We start from the raw sequence: 22,059 nt of genomic DNA, 5'->3' as shown, positions 1-22,059 counted from the left end.
CCGCTGCCTGAACGGCCCCTCCTGACCGAGGAGTTAAGTCAGATAGAGGTTAAAAGAGAAGATGTTTCAGAACTCATTGATAAACTAAAATCAATAAGTCACCGGGCCCTGATGGCATCCACCCAAGAGTTATTAAGGAATTGAAGAATGAAGTTGCAGATCTCTTGACCAAGATATGCAATTTGTCCCTCAAAATGGCCATGGTGCCAGAAGATTGGAGGATAGCAAATGTCATCTTTAAAAAGGGAAAGAGGGGGGACCCGGGAAACTATAGGCCGGTCAGCCTAACATCTATACCGGGTAAGATGGTGGAATGCCTCATCAAAGATAGGATCTTAAAACACATAGACGAACAGGCCTTGCTGAGGGAGAATCAGCATGGCTTCTGTAAGGGTAAGTCTTGCCTCACGAACCTTATACAATTCTTTGAAAAGGTCAACAGGCATGTGGATGCGGGAGAACCCATGGACATTATATATCTGGACTTTCAGAAGGCGTTTGACACGGTCCCTCACCAAAGGCTACTGAAAAAACTCCACAGTCAGGGAATTAGAGGACAGGTCCTCTCGTGGATTGAGAACTGGTTGGAGGCCAGGAAACAGAGAGTGGGTGTCAATGGGCAATTTTCACAATGGAGAAAGGTGAAAAGTGGTGTGCCCCAAGGATCTGTCCTGGGACCGGTGCTTTTCAACCTCTTCATAAATGACCTGGAGACAGGGTTGAGCAGTGAGGTTGCAAAGTTTGCAGACGACACTAAACTTTTCCGAGTGGTGAAGACCAGAAGTGATTGTGAGGAGCTCCAGAAGGATCTCTCCAGACTGGCAGAATGGGCAGCAAAATGGCAGATGCGCTTCAATGTCAGTAAGTGTAAAGTCATGCACACTGGGGCAAAAAATCAAAACTTTAGATATAGGCTGATGGGTTCTGAGCTGTCTGTGACAGATCAGGAGAGAGATCTTGGGGTGGTGGTGGACAAGTTGATGAAAGTGTCGACCCCATGTGCAGCGGCAGTGAAGAAGGCCAATTCTATGCTTGGGATCATTAGGAAGGGTATTGAGAACAAAATGGGTAGTATTATAATGCCGTTGTACAAATCTATGGTAAGACCACACCTGGAGTATTGTGTCCAGTTCTGGTCGCCGCATCTCAAAAAAGACATAGTGGAAATGGAAAAGGTGCAAAAGAGAGCGACTAAGATGATTACGGGGCTGGGGCACCTTCCTTATGAGGAAAGGCTACGGCGTTTGGGCCTCTTCAGCCTAGAAAAGAGACGCTTGAGGGGGGACATGATTGAGACATACAAAATTATGCATGGGAAGGACAGGGTAGATAGAGAGATGCTCTTTACACTCTCACATAACACCAGAACCAGGGGACATCCACTAAAATTGAGTGTTGGGAGAGTTAGAACAGACAAAAGAAAATATTTCTTTACTCAGCGTGTGGTTCGTCTGTGGAACTCCTTGCCACAGGATGTGGTGATGGCGTCTGGCCTGGATGCCTTTAAAAGGGGACTGGACAAGTTTCTGGAGGAAAAATCCATTACGGGTTACAAGCCATGATGTATATGCGCAACCTCCTGATTTTAGAAATGGGCTATGTCAGATGCAAAGGAGGGCACCAGGATGAGGTCTCTTGTCGTCTGGTGTGCTCCCTAGGGCATTTGGTGGGCCGCTGTGAGATACAGGAAGCTGGACTAGATGGGCCTATGGCCTGATCCGGCGGGGCTGTTCTTATGTAATCTTCTTGCCATTGACCAATCAGGGATCAAATCCCCGCCTCCCTCCCCTAGGCGACAGTTTTCCGCCTCGTGGGTGGGGCTTGCTGACGCCACCTGTTGATCAAGCACCCCAGAGCCAATCAGAGAGGGACTGTTATGTTACGAGCCCGCCTCAAGTGTGCGTCATCCAGTTATCTGCCCAATCGGCGACTCCCTCGGCTTATGTTTTTCTTCCTCCATCTCTGGAGACGGAGGGCAGATCCGCGGCCAATCGCAGGAGCTGCAGCCTGTTTAAAGCGCCACGCTGTCCCACGTGGGTTGAGGGTGGGGAGCCAATGAGGTCGCAGCCGGCTCGTTCCGCCCCCTTCGCTCTTCCCTTCTCCGGTTAGATGCGGCCGTGTCCCTTAAGATGTAAACAAGGCCTCGCGCAGTGACCGTTAGAGGGTGAGGAGGGTGTCGCGCGCTCACGGGATGGGAGGGGGCGCGTTCGGAGCGGTTTCTGATTGGCTGAGAGAGGGTGTCAACGTCATGAGGGGGAAAGCGAAGAGGGGAGCAGTTTGGCAGGCGCGCGATGGCGCTCTGATTGGTGGGCAGCTCGGGATGGAACGCTGAGGGGGTGAGCAAGAGTGTCCCCCTAGTAAGGCGCACGCTGATTGGACGCGCCCTGAGTAAGGGGCGCTGCCATTGGCGGAGGCGTTCCTGGTGTGCAAGGAGACCCCAAATGGGCTCAGTAGGGAGCCTGGTCTGTGAGGGTTGAGTCCCCTGCCCTGGTTGGGGGGAAGCAGAGGCTGCCATGGGCACATGGAGCTCCCTCTGCAGTGAAGGCTGAGTGGGGGGTGGATGAGGACTGGCTGCAGGGGGGACTATGAAAGCAGTTGGCAGGAGTGCCTGCTGGCCTCTGGAGGGTGCTGGGGGGAGCAGGGCCTGTGATTGCCATACACTGGAAGGAAGCAGTGGTGCCCCGTGAGTCTGCAGAGGTAAGCGACTGAGAGTCCAATCTTGTGCTGGTCTACTTAGAAGTAAGTCCCATTAAAGTTAGTGGGGCTTACTCCCAGGAAAGTGTGGACAGGATTGTAGCCTGAGGCAGGAGTCACCCTCTCTGATTTAGTGGCTGAGGATTTTCTTTTCAGGGAAGGCTGTTGGTCACCGAACGCCAGGTGGGAGCGGCAGAGCGCAGACACCCGGCACAGACCCCCGTAGAGAATGCTGTAAGACATGGGCTCGCGTAGTAGTAGTAACGCTGGCTCGGGAGGCCGGGATAATCAGAGCGGTTGGTCTCGGAGCGACTCAGGGATCCCGCGCAGTGAGGAAGAGGACGACGAGGATGTGGATCTGGCCCAGGTACTGGCATATCTACTGCTCAGGTAACTCACCCACCTACTCCCCCTTTTTCAGTCAGTTGTGGATATGCGGGTGCCTTCCTGGTGGCGGACTCTGTAACTGATCCAAATCAGTGTAGGTGATTCTCTTCAGAAAGCCAGCGAGGAGAGTGTTTCACTTACGTGTTCTACCCGCTTTCTTCTGTAATCCTTTGCTAACCCTTGTAAGCTGTCCCTTGTAACAGGTCTATTGAGTTGCTGCTGAGCTGAACTTTTTTGTGATCTCTGAGCCCAGAGCAAAAAGGGTCAAGACAGGCTAGAAGACTAGAGGGAAAACTATGACTATAAAGGGCCATGTGCAATAACTGGTACTGCCATATACAAATCTCTAGGAACCTATATATGGGTCAGTCAAGCTCAGAGAGCAGTTCTGTCAGCTCAACTCAAGAGATGGCTAGTTTCCATCTGAGAGTGTCCCTATGTACCCGTCTGTAAGAGCTTTGTTATAGGTCCCAAGGGAAAGCAAATTTACCTTTTTAATTGGCAAAAGAAAGTTGAATATCTGGTTCAGCGTTCCATCACTCAATAAACAAAGTGTTCTGGTCAAACTTACCTGTCGGTCCTTACGGATTTTCTGACTCGATCTGCTCTTAACACCAGGGGATGGGATGTGGTGCCTTGTCTCCCTGGGTAGAAGGGTCGAGGAAGGAGTTGTCCCTGCAAGATCATAAGATAGGAAGAGGAAGGAAATTGGTTATGATTGCCTGTTATTTGGGACAAAGCAAACGCAGTCCTCTAGCTAACTGAAATCTCATGGTGCCACATGGTGTGAAGACTTGTAAAAGCCTTCCAGAAAATCCAGACTTTGTTAACTTCTGCCAGAATTTCTGTTGCATGATGCTTGGGTACTAAAGACAGGATGTGCATGCATAGGAGAGTATGTATCTTATTGCAAGGCTATGCATGAAGCATAACTGAATGTCAAGGGTCACTTGTCATTAAGAGCTCAGAAGGTTAATAAGTTGCAGTCCTGGATATGTGTTCTGGGTTAGGAGTCATGGATTAGGTTAATAATCAACAGGGATGCTTTCACAGTTGGCATCTGATAAAGCATATTGCCAGATCACAGGGCATGTAATGTGCTGTTGCTGTTTCTCTAACAGAGGAGTAGAGGGCACTTTGCTTTTTCTTGGGTAGAGGAAGTTCAAGGCTGTATTTCTGTATTTGCCTTGAGCGTTGAAATGTACTTTTAGCTTCTTTCAAGCTTGTATTGCACAAAATGGGAGCTGTTCCTAGACTGGTTCAATGCATCACATCACCTTTATAAGAGCTTAACCAGAGAAAGAAGAATAAGAAATGTGGCAAGGGAAGGGTGTCTGAATGTTCCTTCAGGAGATTCTGGAAGGTGTCACCTCCTAAACCCCAAGAACTCTCTCTGTACTTTAAAGGGTTGCAATGAATAAAAAACATGTGACTTCTGTCATTCTTAGGTGTGCTGCAAAGCACTCTGGAAAATTACTTGTATAGCGCTACTTGATCTGACTAGGTTAAGACAATTCCACATGAGAAAAATGTGTCCTTGATATTGTTTCATAGTTCTCAACCTCTCTGCTGATTGATCTTTGCAGCCGTGTCTGGTTTTGGACCCTGTGTGTGAAAAGTTAGCTTGCTGTGGTAGGTGGGACCACTGTGCATCCACCCTCTTGATGAAATGGCTTTGGCCCTTCTTGGATTGCTGGAGAGATCCAGAGGCTGCCTTTGCAGTCCTGGAGCTAGGTGGCTCTTACAGATGCTGGTGCAGCTGAACAACTATAGACATTCAGCGAGTGAAACTTTTTCCCCTCTCATCACTTTTCCTATTCAATTCCTGCCGTTCATGCAGCAGTTAAAAGGCACAGTAGCTCTTGTCAGGAAAGCAGCTGGCAACCTGCAGATATGTACTTCATTTGGTTCTTTAGTAGTCGGGGAAATATGTGATGCTGGTGTCCAAAATCTGCAATACCCTCTTCAGGTCTTCCGAGTATGATGTAGGTTGAAGGTTTACCCTATTAAGTCCTGAATGGCTTCTTTCACCTGTCCCTTGAGCTCAGTCTCTCGTTTCAGTTATAACCCTGTGGTAAAGTCAGGGCAGATTTCTGTTTTGTATGACTTCTCTGCCTTGGTGCCCAGGTATAAGAAAACACTGTAAATCCTTTTTTGTGTCCCCCTTTCTTGGTTCTTGATTCCCCAAATGTTCTTTTAAGAAACTGACTGGGTATATGGGACATACTTGTTTAGTTTCACCTGCTCTTTTTGCTGGTGCACAACTATCCTTGGCTTTTTCTGTGCCAGCTTCTATTGAAATCATTCCTTGGCCATGTTGCATTAACATGCGAACCTCGTATTGGCCAGCTAGAGAGAATATGAATAGAACAGGCTGCTGCCTTTCTCTCTGTTCCCCATGGAATGGGGAATGGTCACTGGAGCAAAATGGCTCCTAACACTATTTCGCTCCCTGCTTTCTCCAGAGGACAGTTTCACCTGATGCAGGATGGGGGAGCAACCAATGTCCAGGTGGTCCAGACATTCTCCGACTCGGATGATGAAAATGACAGCGCATGGGAAGGGCGACTAGGAGACCAGTACAAGCCCCCAGGTACTGCCCAAAGCTTGAGGAGAAAGGTAGGCTAGTGAGTGAGTAGAGAGCCTAGTACTTCAGTACAGTATGGGTAAACTGGGGGTGGTAAGACTTGAATAACAATTCAAATGGAGGGGAGGGGAGCTTTATCTGAAAAGTTAGGCTAGAGGATTCTGGGAGTCAGGATTTGAAGGACTCTGTAGCCTAGCAGCTTCTCCTCTAGGCTGTGCCCCCAGCAGTTTCTCATAAGTACAGAAGTTGACTCTGAACCCTGAATTCAGTGCCTTGAAAATCTTGGCTTTTTAAAAATCAAGTATCTGTTCTTTAAGGCTCCAGAGGGAACCTTGAAAATGCATTGGCACTGTCTGAATAAAAACTTGGACACAAGTGGGATTTCTTGTGGTTCCTTCTATACCCCTCCAACAAACACTGTTGATTATGCAAACTTACTGAAATTGCTTAGTTTATAGAGGCCACAGAATCCAGTATTTCTGGGTGTGGAATTTAAACTTTTTAGGTTCTAGGTATGTGAATATGCAAATACCTGGGGAGAATTGTGGCTTACTTTCTTCAAAGAGTAGTGTTCTATGTCTCAGGCGTGTGCCCCCTAAACATGGATGTGATGGCTCTGAAGAAAGGGAGGGCATTCTGCATGTGCTCAGGGGCACTCTCTTGTTTCATCTGTGCGACATCTGTGCTTGCGTGAGCTGCCCTTTTCAGCTGCAGGGTTAGCTTTGTCTTATTGTTACATTGAAAGATTTAGGGCATGGCTTTCAGGACAACTGATTCTGCCAGGCTCTGGCTTCAGGCAAGCCTTGCGTGTGCTGAAGAAGAGAGAAGATGCTGGTCTGGAGCTCCCAAAGTTCTTTCTCTTGCCGTGTTGCCTCCAATAGTCTGGGTTGCTCTCCGGTCTGGTTACCAGGAGGTAGATTCCCTTGAAGAAAGAGACTTGGTGGAGCCGGACTGTCCTGTTTCCTTTTAAAAGATAGAAGCTTTTTTTCCCCACCTTTGCAGCAAGTGGATACAGGTTTGGAGCTCGGCTTTAGGAGCTGACTAGGTTCAAGTTTCTCCTTCAAACTAAGCCTGGATTTTCCTTTAGGATCTTTGTTGTCTTGCATTGTTTTGACAACTTCCTGTTTGAGGAAGGCCAGCTCAGTCTTACCATCAGCCTCCCTCCCCCTCCCCCTCCAGCTGAGCAGGGGGCAGTGTGCCTCAGGCCGTGCTACTGGGAGAAGCCAGTGGTTAAAGAAGCTTGTGAAGTCCCAAGGTCTGACCTATAAGACGGAGGGACTCTGTTATGAAAGTGGGATGCCTGGGCATCCAGATGGTTTGGTTCCTCTGGCCACCTGTGAGACAACTGAGCACAATGGCTAGAGCAAGAGCAGCTGGGACTCCTGCTCTCATTAAACCCATCTCTCTCTTGTCTGCTGCAGTGGATTTGACACCTGACACCCGTGACTTGGAGCGCAACGAGATCAGAACTCGCATCCAGATGGCAACGGGCAGGTTGGGTTCTGGGCGAGCTGACCGGAGTATCCCCAGGCTGCTTTGCCAGGTGTCCTTTCTGTTTCATTGGGAGCGTGGCTGGAAGGAGGCTATAAAGGGATGAACTTCTCGGGGTTTAAAAAGGCAGGTGGGGGGGACTGTCTTGAAGAAGGCCTTGGCAAGTGAAGTTGTTGCCCCACCTTCCCAGGCAGCCAGTCCTAGCTGCCATCCAGCTTTAGGGGTTCCTTGCTCTTCTGGAAGGGAGGTGTCCCCAAGGTAGCCTTTTTTCTGCCTGGTTTTCTCTGACCCTGGATGGTGGCAGCAGGAATTGCTGTCCCTGTTTAGACCCTGGTTCAGAACGAGATGGGCCAGGAGGAGGAGCCAGTTGCTGGGTGCTACGCTCTGTGCCCGTCTCTTGACTATCACAGTTCTGTGCAAGAGGTTTGCCAGGCTGTTCTTTTCACCAGTATTGGCAGGAAAATGCAGGAAGGGGTTGGAAGCAGTACCCTTCCTCTCTTGCAAAACTAACACAGGTTTTACTTTTCCCTGTGTTCCTCTTATAAAAAGTGCCAGGGCAGAGGACGCAGTTGCCTTGGTTCTCTTAAATGCCAGAGACAAAATGGGAGGCTTGCCTGCTACTGCAGGTGGGGAAGGGAGCCAGTGCAGGAATGAAGGGTGAGGTGCAGGTGCCACGTTCCTGCCTGCTACATTGGTAAAGGGACAGGTGAACTGTGAGGCAGCCCTCCTGCTTGCTGCTTTGAGTGAGATTCTTCTGTATCCAGGTGGAACATGAAATTGACCTAGATCAGGGGTGTCCAACATAAGGCCCGGGGGCCAGATGCAGCCCGCAGAAGCTGTTCATCTGACCCTTAGGCTCTCAGCTACTGAGCAGTGCTGAGGTGTTACTGCTGAAAGGGCAACCCACATGAAAATGGGGCTCTCCCATAACTTGAAAGATTATCAAGATTTGTGTATTTTCTCTTCTATCATTTCCAACTAATGAGTTCCCAAGTGAGAAAAAGTGGTGCATGTTTTTGGTTATGACCAGTATAATGACATCGCTTCTTGCCTAATGACATCACTTCCGGCCCCCAGAAGGCATCATGAATGTTATTTGGCCCTCTGTATGAAACGAGTTTGACACCCCTGACCTAGATCATCTTTGTCATTTCCTCTCTAGCAGTGCCAGTAGGTTGTGATGGGATTGAGATCAAGGCCTTGTGAGTTGCTTCATGTTTTTTTTCCTCTTCACAGAGGGAGCGTGGCCTTTGTCACAACAGCAGCTTTTCCCCTGGCGAGTGCTCCAGGATGGTGTCACAGTGAGTACCTGGGGGTAAAAATGCTAGACATGATGGGGGCCAGGGATTTGGGGAAGAACATCTCCTGAAATAATTGGATCATCGTCTTTGCTTCTCTTTCAGCTTTCTCCCCAATCACTTGGCCTTCACCGACTCCTACTCCCAGAAGGCTTTCTGTGGGATCTATTCCTCTGATGGACTGCTTTTTATGTCTGCTTCTCAAGGTACCTTGCAACACCTGGAACCTTTAACAGCTTCTGGCTGAAATCTACCTCCAGCCTTGTTGGGGCATCCAGAATTCTCATCTGGGCCTGTTTTTTGGTTGTTTTTTTTTTTTAAGTGCAGCTGCTTGGTTTTATGGCTCACAAGAGTTGTGGGGAGCACTTCAGAGCAGGAATGCTATCCTGACACTAGGAAAAATTGCAGGTCTATCTTGCTATCTATCTTGTCACCTTTGAAAGAATTTGCAGAATTGAGCTGCATTCAGTTAGCTTATCCAAATATCTTGCGTATATTTTTGCAAAAGTGATAATATTCTTTCTTAACCATTAGCTTAGATTGTCCAGATCAAAGATTTCTATAGATAGAAATTGGTTAATTAGCTAGCAGTCTTTAGGTGATGAACTGGAATTATCATTGGCCAAAGACATTGATCTGTTTTTCTACAGTCGCAATAGTTTAATGAACAAAATTTCAACATGAAAACTACAAGATGTCCCTGTACGCCATATGAAATATTCTGCAGCAGTTTTTTTTAGTGGTTTGCTTATAAGAACAGCCCCACTGGATCAGGCCATAGGCCCATCTAGTGCAGCTTATTGTATCTCACAGCGGCCCACCAAATGCCCCAAGGAGCACACCAGGTAACAAGAGACCTGCAAGGCTTCCTGGGAATTGTAGTTAAGAACATAAGAACAGCCCCACTGGATCAGGCCACCGGCCCTTCTAGTCCAGCTTCCTGTATCTCACAGCGGCCCACCAAATGCCCCAGGGAGCACACCAGATAACGAGACCTGCAAGGCCTCCTGGGAATTGTAGTTAAGAACATAAGAACAGCCCCACTGGATCAGGCCATAGGTCCATCTAATCCAGCTTCCTGAATCTCACAGCGACCCACCAAATGCCCCAGGGAGCACACCAGATCACAAGAGACCTGCGTCCTGGTGCCCTCCCTTGCATCTGACACAGCCCATTTCTAAAATCAGGAAATCATGCTTCTCATGGCACACCAGCACCTATCGTCTCTATGATCTTTAGCTCTTGTGATGCCACTTCCAGAAGACACTTCCCGGTCTTGTGTTTCCAGGACAACTGTTTGTAATAAATGGTTCCTCTTCCTCCACTGCAGAACCCAGAAGAGTTTTCAGCAATTTTTAACTGCTGTGCTCCAGACTCTCACAGCACACCTGTGGATCTTTTGCAGCACACCAGTTGAAAATTGCATACAAAATGTGAAGAGAGACGAGATAATCAAGGCTGTATCTATATGTTGGTGATGTGCTTACCTGCTAGGTCCTGTGGGTAAACCACTCCTTATCGCACTCTCCTGCAGATCAGACAATCCGCTTGTATGACTGTGCCTATGGAGCCTTCCGGAAGTTCCGAAGCGTCAAAGCACGAGATGTTGGTTGGAGTGTGTTGGATGTTGCCTTCACACCAGATGCAACCCGTTTTCTCTACTCCAGCTGGTCCGACTACAGTGAGTGTGGACCAGCTTCTGGACTGGGGGAAGGCATTCTGTTTTGGTTTCTGGCTCTACAGAAAATGTTAACACTTTTATTTCTACTGCTACTCCCTCTTAGTTCACATTTGCAACATCTTTGGTGAGAGTGATACCCACACAGCGCTGGATCTGAGGTAATAAGGACACCCCCAGCAGTCCTAGTAGAATAGGAGAGGGTCTTGCATCTGATTGTGACTTTTTCTGTTTTTCACTGCAGGCCTGATGAGCGTCGCTTTGCTGTCTTCTCCCTCACAGTTTCCGCAGATGGAAGGGAAGCGCTGGGAGGGTAAGTTAGTCTTTAGCCCCTTATGTTCCTGAACGTATTCCCTTTATCCGGAATATACCATTCAGACTTTGTGCTTTGGCCAAAGAATTGCCCAGTTTTAACATGTGCAGGAAAAAACTTGATTCTTTTCTAACAGTGCCGTGGAGATCCTCCTTTTTGCGCTCTCTTGGTTCTTTGGCTGAGATAATTTTGGGAATCAGTCTGGTTGTAGTGTAAAGCAGAATGTCAGTGTTGGCCATTCTCCATTAGAACCAAATTGCCTCTTGGATCCTGAGCTCTTCTTTTGCTGTGGATGGCACCCCCTCGGAGAGAAATCCCACACAATTTGTTGGGCTACTTACCTGCTAGTTTAAATTATTTAAAAAGTAGCATGTTTCTGGCGCGCCTCAACAATGTATTGACAGTGCCTTAGCATTATTCCATTGTGTGAAGATGGGGTCTGGGGTTTTGATCCCACGCCCCTGGTCACCCCTGTGTGTGCTAGATCTGGTCTCCCACCCACCCTGCTTCTTTTTGCCTTTAAATCTCAGGGCCAACGATGGTTGCATCTATGTGTTTGACATGGAGCAGAATAAACGGACTCTCAAGGTATTTCTTTTGCGCTCCCTCCTGCTCGTATATGTGCCATGTTCACCTTGCCCACTTCCTGTTCTCTCAATCTATGTCTGGCTCTTAGGAAATTCTCTGCTTATTTCCTTGGGTTGTCCCCGTTCTGCCTTGTCTCTTCTCCATCTCTGCAGTGCTGTGACTGTAGCCCCCAAAGCAGGCATGCCCAATTCAAAAACGTAGCAGGCTCACCCTACCTCCAGTGAGACTTACTGGAGGGACGACACCTAATACACCCCCTGGAGAGAAGGGCCTTTACCTTGGCACGCGGTAACGTGACCCCCTCTAATGACTTGCATGGCAGATTTAGAAACGCCTCCTGGGAAGATCATTTATGTAGCTGCAATTTAGGCGAAGTAGAATCTTCCACACACATTATGTTGCACTGTCCCAGATATCAAGCATTAAGACAGCAATTTCTCTCTCCCTTGCTCCATCCTAAAACAGGGCATTCTGAGAAAGATATAATTCAATTCCTTCTAGCAGGTGATGTAGAGTATACAACCCTCTCAGTCGCACAGTTCCTAAATTTGAGTATTCTGAATCGAGCCAAGCTTTCTGTACCAAGTAATCACTGAGTAGGTTACATCTTGGCAAGATCTGCAGAGTAACTGATTGTTTTCTGTCTTTTAAATAATTCATGTTTGTATGTAAAATGTAATGTATGTTCATTTCTGTGTGTATACGTAGGTGCACACATATACATATATTTGGGTACTACTTAGGTTTAAACTCTCTCTACAATTTCTGTATAGAGTCTTCACCTATCAAATGTTTATGCCTAATAAAGGTTTTGTTGACTGTTGACTGGCTGGAGGGACACAAAGTTTGTGCAGCAGATCATGGAGAGATGCAAGGGCAGTGTCTCCCTAGAAGTGGATGCCTTGCACTCCCAGGGGTCCTGAGTTCATTTGATGTATTTATCTGGTATCCTGTTGAATCTCCCACAGTGCACCCAATGCCACTTCACCCAGTTGGGTCTCCAAATATACCCCAGCCTGGCCTGCCAGCCTTTCTTCCAATATGAAATTGATTCCTGTTGTTCTGCCTTGCCTTTCTGTAGATTGAATCCCACGAAGACGATGTGAATGCTGTGGCGTTTGCTGACGCCAGTTCCCACATCCTGTTCACCGGGGGCGATGATGCCATCTGCAAAGTGTGGGACCGGCGTACAATGAGGGAGGATGACCCCCGGCCTGTCGGGATCCTGGCTGGCCACCGGGATGGCGTCACCTTCATAGACAGCAAGGTAGACATGCTTCTCTCTTGGTCTACTCTCTGAGAGTAGCAGAGCCTGATATAACCATAATGCTTCTTTAGACACACTGCATGGAATCACTACTGAAATGTTGCTGCCTACTCTTCTTACTGATGCTGTGTTAAGAGATAATCCATTTGGTACTTCTCAAGACACTTGTGCTGATTAGCAAACTGTACTGCATTCTGAATGTAACCATAAGAGATAAGAGCTATCTGTAAATGTCTGTTTAGGAACTTTCAGGGAATAGATGCTGGATTGTAATTAGGACAGACAGAAGAAAATATTTCTTTATCCAGCATGTAATTAGTTTGTGGAACTCCTTGCCACAGGATGTAGTGATGGCATCTTGCTTGGATGCCTTTAAGAGGGGACTGGACAAATTTCTGGAGGAATGTTCATTACGGGTTACAAGTCAGTAGGTATGTGTAAGCTCTTGGTTTTAGAGGCAAGCTGCCTCTGTTTGCCAGATACAGGGGAGGGCATCAGGACGCAGGTTGTGTCTGTTGTCTTGTGTGCTCCCTGGGGCATTTGGTGGGCCACTGTGAGATACAGGATACTGGACTAGATGGGCCCTTGGCCTGATCCAGCGGGGCCCTTCTTATGTAGAGGGCAAGTAGAAAGAGTTTCGGTTCCTTCAACTGAGTTTGCCAGTATGGCTGTCTGTACTGCACAGGGAAAATGCCATTGTACTCTTAGGCCTGGGTCTGTTGTCTGAATATGGTTTTTTGCCTCCTTCCATCCAGGGGGATGCCAGGTACCTCATCTCAAACTCAAAAGACCAGACAATTAAGCTTTGGGACATGCGGAAGTTCTCGAGCCGGGAAGGGCTGGAAGCATCACGCCAAGCTGTTACCCAACAGAACTGGGATTATCGCTGGCAGCAGGTGCCCAAGAAAGGTGAGCTGGAGATCTACAGAGTGGAACAAGAGATGCATGAGAGAAGTGTGGTGAGGATGGTGTGTGGAAGCAAATGCTGGTATCTCCCTCTTTTCCCAGGTCTGCTCCTGTGGTAGGACCAAATTTGGTAGTTTCCATCACTGCCACAAGGACAAAGCCAGGCAGACGGACACCAATCTTGAAAGTCTGTCTTCCAGTTGCATGGCAGAGTCTTCAGACTGTAGTGTATAGCCCAAGGTCAACAGGGACTAGTAGGGCTCTGAGTTCAAACGATCACAGCAGCAAATTAAAACGTAAAGAGTGTGTTTACTAGAACCACAAAAGTGTGGGTGGGGAGTGTGGATGACACTGGAGGAACAGGCTTGGAACGCAGGTTGGGCACTGGTACTTTCTGTGTCCAAGTGTGGCTTCTAGCAGAACAAAATCCCAGCAGGCAAGTGTAAAAGCAAAATAATCCCCTAGAGCAGCCATTTCCAACCACTGTGCCGTGGAACACTGGTGTGCCGTGAGCGGTCCACAGGTGTGCACCGGAATTTGGGGGAAGGTCATTTATTAATAGGGCCAGTGGGAGATGTGAGCCCCCACTGGCAGCATGGTGTGCCTTGTCAATTGTCAAAAGTCTGGTGGTGTGCCGTGACCATTTTAGTGCCTTGTCAGTGTGCCGTGAGATGAAAAGGGTTGAAAATCACTGCCCTAGAGCACCTTATGTCATTGTTTCCTGTCAGGGTCAGCCAGAAGAGTTCATCACACCTCTTTGGTTCCCAGAAGGTAGGCAAAGGCCTGGCTGCACAGAGATGCTTTCTCTGAGGGAGCCATGCTGGGGCGCACACAAGCATCTGTGTGCTTGATCCTAAGACACCTAGGTTAGACCATGTATCTGCCATCTGGCCTGGATTGGATGCCTAGTCACCTGGTGCATGTCATTCCCAGCAGGTGGGCTTGACTAGGAGTTGTGGCTCTTCCCGGTTCCTGAGAACAAGTACACAGAGCAACCTGTCTGCTGTGTCAAGTGGTCTTTCTGCAGTGGGACTGATTTTTAAGTGTCGCAATGAAGCCTCTTCCTGTTGAGCATCATCTGATCAACATCTTTCCTGATCTGAGCATCTTTCTTAAGGGAAGTGGATGGGGGAAAGGGCAAGCAAGTGATCCTAATGTAACCTTCTTTATCTTACTTTGCCCCCCCCCAGCCCGGCGAAAGTCGAAGCTCCCAGGCGACAGCTCCCTCATGACCTACCGGGGTCACGGAGTGCTGCACACATTGATCCGGTGCCGTTTCTCTCCGCCTCATAGCACTGGACAGCAGTATATCTACACTGGCTGCTCCACTGGGAAGGTGGTGGGTGAGTGAACTGAGAACAGAGTTGGTGATGCTCTGTGTAGAGGGAGCAGGCAGGCCAGGATGTTGTCACACCACGTGGGGAAGGGGAGCAGTGCCCCTTTGAATGTAAGAGTGCGTGCATTTCCTCTTCCCGCACAAGCATGTAGTTTTGTGCGGCCACAGGATTCAGTTTCCTGGAAAATACTGTTTTCTTTTTTGATTGGTTTTAATCTACTTTCTGTCTTTCTGGGGATGAAGCTAAGCTTAAAAGTGGTTATTGTAGAAGTTCCTGTCGTTTTAGTCTTGGGGGAGAAGGAAAGTGACCAGAATGCAAATTCACTTTGAAAGAGAACGAGGAGAGAACAGAAGTGTCCTAGAACTGCCTCTGAACCTCTTTTAAATCCTACCTTTTCCATAAACCGTCTGGCACGATGTCTCCTCCTCATACTCAAATGTAATCAGACCTTAGTTTGTGCAGCTGAAATGAATGCGTGTTCTTTCCCTTCCTGTGTTGAGTTTTAGACCTCCTCGGGGCAGGGATCTGTTCCCTGCTACTTCAGAAGGATAATTCAAGCTGACACCTCTGTGTTAAAATAATATTCTGTAGGCAGGACCAATACTGCTATCCAAGGGAGAATGTGTAAACTTGAAAGTACCAACATCAGGTGCCGGAGAGAATCGATAACAATTTTGACAGGAATCAACTGCAGCACTAGGGCACATCCTTAAGGAACACGCATTAAGGTGCATCCATTTCTTGTTCTACTGCTAATGCTTCTACACCCCTCCCCTTTTCTTCCCCTTAGTATATGACCTCCTGAGCGGCCTTATTGTGAAGAAACTGACGAATCATAAGGCCTGTGTGCGTGATGTTAGCTGGCACCCCTACGAGGAGAAGATTGTCAGTAGCTCGGCAAGTATCAGAGATGACCCATCTGAAACCCCACGACTGACACACCTAGTCTTTGCAGTCAAGGCATATGTAGGGTGGGAGTGGGATCCACTCCCTTTCCAGGGAGGATCATGCAGAGAGGCTGTTCCTGATCCTCGTCACTCACCTAATCTCTGAGGTCTGCTGAGGTTTGGGCAAATGGCAGCCGAGGCAACTGAAGGGGAGGAAGCTGTTCCTCCTCAAATTTTGTACATAAAATTCCATTTTATTATTTAAATAAAATTTAGTATTTTCAGGGTGTGAGAGAGGGCCCCACAGAGACACCTGGCTGTTGAATATAAGCCTGGGACTAGTTCTCTGTGACCAGCACTGAGGGTGAACTTCTTGCCTTGTTCCACCTTCCCTTTTGATGGAGAGCAGAGCCAGGAGCGATTCTTTCCTTGGTACCACTGGCAGCACCTGGATGTTTTGGACCTGTCCCCTCCAGGGCGCCGTCTTCCCTTTCTGACTTTACTAGCATGAACTGCTTTTGAGAACTGTTGTGGTTGAAAATATACAAAGGTTGACAGCTGTACAACAAACACAATTTTTTTCATGTTAATTCCTGCACTGCTGTTCACCCAGCAAGGACAGTTCAGACTATTTTTAAGTTAAACCAAGCAAGTCAGTCAGAATGTAACTGAACCACCATCCACAAGTTGTTGAAACGAGAATGTTGTGACCTACCTATAAACACCCAGTCTGTAGAGGTACTCAACAAGTGGGAAACCCTGGCCTCTGAGCGGCCTGCTTGGAGGCAGGCTGTGCAGCATGGCCTTTCCCAGTTTGAAGAGACACTTGGCCAACAGTCTGAGGCAAAGAAGGAAGGCCCATAGTCAGGGAGACAGACCAGGGACAGACTGCACTTGCTCCCGGTGTGGAAGGGACTGTCACTCCCGAATTGGCCTTTTCAGCCACACTAGACACTGTTCCAGAACCACCTTTCAGAGCGCGATACCAGAGTCTTTCGAGACTGAAGGTTGCCAACGAACGTAGAGGTACTATCCCAGGGCTGTGGGCTGCCAACAAGAAGGCCACTGCAGCCTGAACCAAAGCCACCTCCAGCTGATCTTGAATTATTGAGAGTATCATCTGTGAGCAGATGCTTGGAACCGAGTCAGTTCAGGGATTTATAGGTCATCTTAAATTGGTCCCAGAAACAGACTGGTAACTAGTGAAATTGGCTGCTATAAAGGCTGGGGGGGATTATAAAACTAGTTTGTAACAGAGATCATAGCCATGAGCAATCAACAGTATTTTTTCTCTCTCTTTGCACTGGCAGTGGGATGGGAACCTACGGCTTTGGGAATACCACCAGATGGAATATGATGAAGATGATCTCAGGGATCCCAAGCAGCTCCCCACCACTCGGGAACCTGGTCCCAGATCCTCAGGAGCCTCTGATCAGTAGCATTTCCTTGCTGCTTGCCACTGTTCTGAACTTGCTGTGGGACACAGGGGGAGGGAAGCCAAACTGACTTTGTGCTGCTTATGGCCTTGAAAAATCTGGGTGGGTGGGAAGGAACCCCTATCTTGTAGTTCTGTCACTGAAACTTAGTAGGTTGAGATCTGGGGAGAGATGGGCATATCTCTGTGCCAGCATCATCCGAGGACAGCTGCAGAGGAAGTCTTCAGTTAGAGGGGCCGAAGCAAGACGTTGGGGCCGGTCTCTTTAACCTTCTACTTCTAGCATTCAGTTGGATTGAACATTGCAACTGCGCCCTCTTCCTGGTCTTCACTCTGTGTAATAGGATGGGGTATAAAATCATGAAGAGGTTTGAAACAAGCCGACCCATCAAGTGAGGGTTTCAGCTGGCTCTGGGTTACAGGGAGAGATGGACTCCCCTTGCCTCGGGGTAGTTCTTGTCCTAGATGTAGGTGTGATTGGCTATGTAACTTGGGTAGGAAATGAGGGTATGGGATCTTGAATGCCTTGGCAAGAGCCATATTAAGAGTCTGCTGTGCTCTGGGAAGTACCAAATGAGATAAGCCATCTTTGAGGCACTGCTTTCCAGCTGGGACCAGGGCAGTTCGCTCCGGGAGGTGGTCAGTTATCCAGCACCTTTTCCCCAGTGGCGGCTGGTTTCCAGGACGAAATGCAGCCTCGGAGGTGGGGCTGTGTGTGTGCTGACGCTTTCCCCAAGAGTGGGTTCTCTGCCTCACCTAGGAGAAATGATCTCCTTGGGAGCAAGGGCTGCACGAGGTCCCAGGTCTCCTTTTATGGGGGCTGGCATGTGGGGCACATCCCCTTGGGGTGCTTTTGACCTGCTGATTCTTCCTCTTCTGGGGCCACTTCTGCCACAGCAGGGTGGCTGTGTGCGCGTGTGTGTGTGAATGATACAGCTTGATACACGAGGGTGTCACAAGGGAAAACAGACTGGGCTGCAGCAGAGGCCCCTTGGGCCAGGGGGAGGTCTCCTGGCACTTGCCAGTCCTTTGTGTATCTCAGCCTCTTTCTGTTTTCTCTCGCTTGGGTGTCCTTTGTTCACCTGCCTCTATATCTTTTCTCTCCCCTCCCCAAACACACCCTCATTTTTCCTTGCCCAAGGACAATCTGCTCCTGCGCTCGTCCTGTCCATTTGAAACAGCCCTCCCTGTGGGGGCCACAAAAGTGGCTGGTCTCTTTCAGAAGGGGATGGTGGGAATCCTCCTCTCTTGCACCCTTTTCTAACCGGATGAAGATGTAATTCCCTTACATCGGGTACCGCAGGAGATGATCTGAACGCGATTCGCTCTCCTTCTGGAATTTACAGTGATTCTCTTGCCGCCACTGTGCCCTCCTGGTACATGAGGCTATGTGTGTGTGTGTGTGGGGGGGGGGGGGGTTTAAGGTTTTTGTTTTAAGTTGGGGCTGGACTGGGGGGATCAGGAGTGGCAGGCCAGAGTGAGTGTCTCCAGCTAAAGCAGGAGTCTCTGCTCAGCCCCTTGGCACAGTGGGTTTGTCTATATGATATGTACTGCAGGGGAGGGCCCCTCCGAATGAGGGTTCCCAGGGAAGGTGCGTGTGCACACTGCTGTCAATGTCAATAAAAGTCATTGAAATGTCTCTGTTTCAGTCTTTTATTTTTATACAGCGTGGAAGCCTGGCTTTCGAGCTGGCAACGGGGCCGTGCTTCCCCTCCTCTAACTCCCTCGCTCCCCTTTGCCTGATCAGCTGTTCGTTCCAAAATCAGACGCGATCCCCCAGCTGTTGTCAAGTGTCAGTTTTGGGTGACATTTCACTGTTAGAACTTTTTTCTTCTTCCTCTCCCCCCTCCCCCACACGGAGGTGGGGAGGGTCAGCTGGTGACTCTGGGACGTGCAGGTGGGGATGGCTGAGGGAGCGGAGCCCAAGAAACCCTCCTCCCTGCTGGCCACAGCGGCCGGCTGGTCCCAAGCCCTCTGCCGGGGCTTGGTGTATTTTTGGAGCAACCAGTGGGCCTGGCTCCTCGGGGTGCCATGCCTCCGGCGGGCTTACCACCTTTGGCTGGCAGCTGTTGTCATCTTTGGGCCCCTGCTTCAGTTCTATGTGAACCCACGGGCAATCTTTGCCAATCACCACAACTTCTTTAACATGTGAGTGATTTTGAGTCTTGCATGGGGGTGTGTGTGTGTGTGTGTGCGCTTGGGGTTGAAGACCGTATTGGGGGGGAAGAGCTGTCACCCTCCCACTAACCTCCCCTTTGGCTTGTGTTCTTCTGGGGTTGCCCTGTGCCATTGTATCAGCCCCAGTCCCTCTTCGCTGGGTAAAGAGTGGATGGTGTCTCCGAGTGCCCTTCAGAGCTTCTTGGAAGAATCGAACGTATGGGGCCATTATCAACAGCTCCCCCCACCGTCCCTTCAGTGCCTTCACAACGGGCTTGAAATGTTGTGGCTTGTGTAGTGCGTTTGTGCAGCACTGGGCTCACTGCTGGAATTGCAAGGTTAAAGAGGTCATATTTTGCCCACTGAATGGCTGAAGGGTCTCATAAATTCTGCAGGGGTAGACTTGTACCCCAGTATAACTTCCCTTTCCTGGGTCTTGCTTTGTACTTGAGGTTGGGATCCCAGCAAACTTGACACTGTCTTGGGTGTTCTCTGGCTTGTTTCCCCAGCTTCAGTTTTGAGGCCTAGCTGCAGGAACCAGTGCTTTGACCCCTGCTCTGGTCAGAGTCCACTGCGCAATGAGATACACGGGATGAATCTTGCATGGATGTTCCTAGGATGAGGCGGACAAGGAGACCAGACCTACAAGCCTAACCCCACTTTCCTGTTGCTTCCTTCCTCGCAGCAAGTTTGTCAGGTCAGCCTGGGGCTGGACGTGCATTTTCTTGGGCGGTTTTATCCTTCTGGTTGTGTACCTGCCAACTCGCCGAGTCCTACTCACAGCACGCCACCTTTCCCGCCTGGCGGTGGGAGCTGGCCTCTGGCTGGGGGCCACAGAGACCTTCTTGCTGATAGAGAACCTCACTGGCTACTGCTTTGACCCTGTGCCTCAGGGCACCCTGGTAAATAACCTGCCAGACAAGTGGACGTGTCTCCACGAGGGCCACCATTGGCATGGCTATGACGTCTCAGGCCACACGTTCCTCCTGACCTTCTGTTGCCTCCTGATTGTGGAGGAGACCTCGGTCTTTCGCCGCTATCTGGCCCAGGGCCACCCTGCCGGTGTCCCCTTGCGCCTCATCTTCCTCCTCAATGTCCTCCTCCTTGGCTTGTGGAACTTCCTCTTGGCTTGCACCGTGGTCTACCTCTATGAATATAGCCACAAGGTGGTGGGTGCTGCCATCGCAACCCTCTGCTGGTACCTGACCTACCGAGGCTGGTACCGCTGCCAGTGGTCTCCGGGGAGGCCTGGAGCTGGCTTGTTCCTCAAAGCAGCCCCTGCACAGGCCAAAAAATGCAACTGACTGTCTCGAAGAGTTCAAGCAACTGGGTAAGATGGTGGACAAGGAGCTCGGTGACTCCTGCAAGAGAGAAATAAAGAGAGTGGACCCATTCAGCAATTGCATGTGTCTGTGTGGTTTTTTGTAGGGTGAGGGGAGACCCTGAATGGTAGAGAACAGTGGGGTAGATGGGGTGTGAGCGGTTTGGGGGCTCAAATCTGAGGGGGCTAGCCTGTGTCTGAGCTGTACTGCTTTGATCTTTAATGTGACTTAAGTCCCCCTCCCCAAACAGACCTGCCCTTAGGCTAATGATTTTCTAAAGGAGAATTTAGGAGGTTATCTCCTTGATATGGTCATTTTTTAGAAGACACAGTGTTTGTGTCTTGAGAGAGGAGCTAACTATGGCACAGGCTCAATGCTTTGATGGCACTAGTCCTGAATGACTGGGCATTACTCTAGAGTAGGCTGTTACTAGTCCTGCCAAGGTAGCTGACATGATGATCATGGCAGAGTGCAGCTGGGCCTCCTCTACTACTATTCATAATGACCTCAGTTTGGTGAAACTGCTGCAGTTGGGATCGCACACCTTGGAGACCAGGCTGACCTGTTTGGGTGTGTTGAGAGAGATGCCTTGTAGCTGCTTTGAAGACTGACAAATGGCTGTATTCCCCCCACCCACCCACCCACACACACAATGTACTAAACAGCTCTGAGACTCTTCTTACCAGGCTGATGTGCAGTGCCAGTAGAAACAGCTTTGGGGAAGAAGTGCTTCTAATGGCCTACATTCTTTCAGTCGTGAAGAGCCACCCACTGCTGCCCCTAACCCAGCATTGCCCTGCTCCTGGGCTTGTCTTAAGAACATAAGAACAGCCCCACTGGATCAGGCCATAGGCCCATCTCGTCCAGCTTCCTGTATCTCACAGCGGCCCACCAAATGCCCCAGGGAGCACACCAGATAACAAGAGACCTCATCCTGGTGCCCTCCCTTGCATCTGGCATTCTAAAATCAGGAGGTTGCACATACACGTCATGGCTTGTAACCCATAATGGATTTTTCCTCCAGAAACTTGTCCAATCCCCTTTTAAAGGCATCCAGGCCAGACACCATCACCACATCCTGTGGCAAGGAGTTCCACAGACCAACCACACGCTGAGTAAAGAAATATTTTCTTTTGTCTGTTCTAACGCTCCCAACACTCAATTTTAGTGGATGTCCCCTGGTTCTGGTGTTATGTGAGAGCGTAAAGAGTATCTCCCTATCCACTCTGTCCATCCCCTGCATAATTTTGTATGTCTCAATCATGTCCCCCCTCAGGTGTCTCTTTTCTAGGCTGAAGAGGCCCAAATGCCTTAGCCTTTCCTCATAAGGAAGGTGCCCCAGCCCAGCAATCATCTTAGCCGCTCTCTTTTGCACCTTTTCCATTTCCACTATGTCCTTTTTAAGATGCGGCGACCAGAACTGGACACAATACTCCAGGTGTGGCCTTACCATCGATTTGTACAACAGCAGTATAATATTAGCTGTTTTGTTCTCAATACCTTTTCTAATGATCCCAAGCATAGAATTGGCCTTCTTCACTGCCGCCGCACATGGGGTCGACACTTTCATCGACCTGTCCACCACCACCCCAAGATCTCTCTCCTGATCTGTCACAGACAGCTCAGAACCCATCAGCCTATATGTAAAGTCTTCTATTGAACCAGCCCATTTTCTGACCTGAGAGAGACAGCCTGTGACTTCGGCCACAGCA

The 22,059-nt window shown here is 49.2% G+C and overlaps 2 protein-coding genes across 5 annotated transcripts; both read left to right on the top strand.

Moving 5' to 3' along the window:
* Positions 1 to 2,057: 2,057 nt before the first annotated feature.
* On the top strand, positions 2,058 to 18,271 carry DCAF11 (DDB1 and CUL4 associated factor 11). 4 transcript variants are annotated; one of them, XM_066628756.1, is made up of 15 exons: positions 2,058 to 2,164; positions 2,851 to 3,084; positions 5,547 to 5,674; positions 7,090 to 7,211; positions 8,396 to 8,460; positions 8,563 to 8,663; positions 9,992 to 10,138; positions 10,242 to 10,296; positions 10,380 to 10,448; positions 10,979 to 11,036; positions 12,118 to 12,303; positions 13,059 to 13,212; positions 14,400 to 14,552; positions 15,337 to 15,443; positions 16,744 to 18,271. In XM_066628756.1, exons 2-15 carry the CDS (start codon positions 2,936 to 2,938, stop codon positions 16,870 to 16,872), a joined length of 1,623 nt encoding a protein of 540 aa, XP_066484853.1. In that variant the 5' UTR covers positions 2,058 to 2,164; positions 2,851 to 2,935; the 3' UTR covers positions 16,873 to 18,271. The 4 variants fall into 4 exon arrangements, with proteins under 4 accessions (XP_066484853.1, XP_066484856.1, XP_066484855.1 ...); XM_066628759.1 differs by lacking the exon at positions 2,058 to 2,164 and adding an exon at positions 2,241 to 2,336; XM_066628758.1 differs by lacking the exon at positions 2,058 to 2,164 and adding an exon at positions 2,377 to 2,697.
* Positions 18,272 to 18,771: 500 nt separating this feature from the next.
* Positions 18,772 to 20,329, top strand: FITM1 (fat storage inducing transmembrane protein 1). The gene is made up of 2 exons (XM_066631270.1): positions 18,772 to 19,016; positions 19,711 to 20,329. Exons 1-2 carry the CDS (start codon positions 18,772 to 18,774, stop codon positions 20,327 to 20,329), a joined length of 864 nt encoding a protein of 287 aa, XP_066487367.1.
* The last annotated feature ends 1,730 nt before the right edge of the window (positions 20,330 to 22,059 follow it).

Source organism: Tiliqua scincoides, chromosome 5, assembly GCF_035046505.1.
Source record: "Tiliqua scincoides isolate rTilSci1 chromosome 5, rTilSci1.hap2, whole genome shotgun sequence".
NCBI classification, from domain to species: Eukaryota; Metazoa; Chordata; class Lepidosauria; order Squamata; family Scincidae; genus Tiliqua; species Tiliqua scincoides.
This window is presented reverse-complemented; position numbering and strand designations above follow the sequence as displayed.

Coding starts and splice junctions, on each gene's coding strand:
- DCAF11 (XM_066628756.1), top strand. CDS start 2,936: ATGGGCTCGCGTAGTAGTAGTAACGCTGGCTCGGGAGGCCGGGATAAT. Junction 11,037..12,117: donor AGAATAAACGGACTCTCAAG/GTATTTCTTTTG, acceptor GCCTTTCTGTAG/ATTGAATCCCACGAAGACGA. Junction 12,304..13,058: donor TCACCTTCATAGACAGCAAG/GTAGACATGCTT, acceptor CCTTCCATCCAG/GGGGATGCCAGGTACCTCAT.
- FITM1 (XM_066631270.1), top strand. CDS start 18,772: ATGGCTGAGGGAGCGGAGCCCAAGAAACCCTCCTCCCTGCTGGCCACA. Junction 19,017..19,710: donor CACCACAACTTCTTTAACAT/GTGAGTGATTTT, acceptor CCTTCCTCGCAG/CAAGTTTGTCAGGTCAGCCT.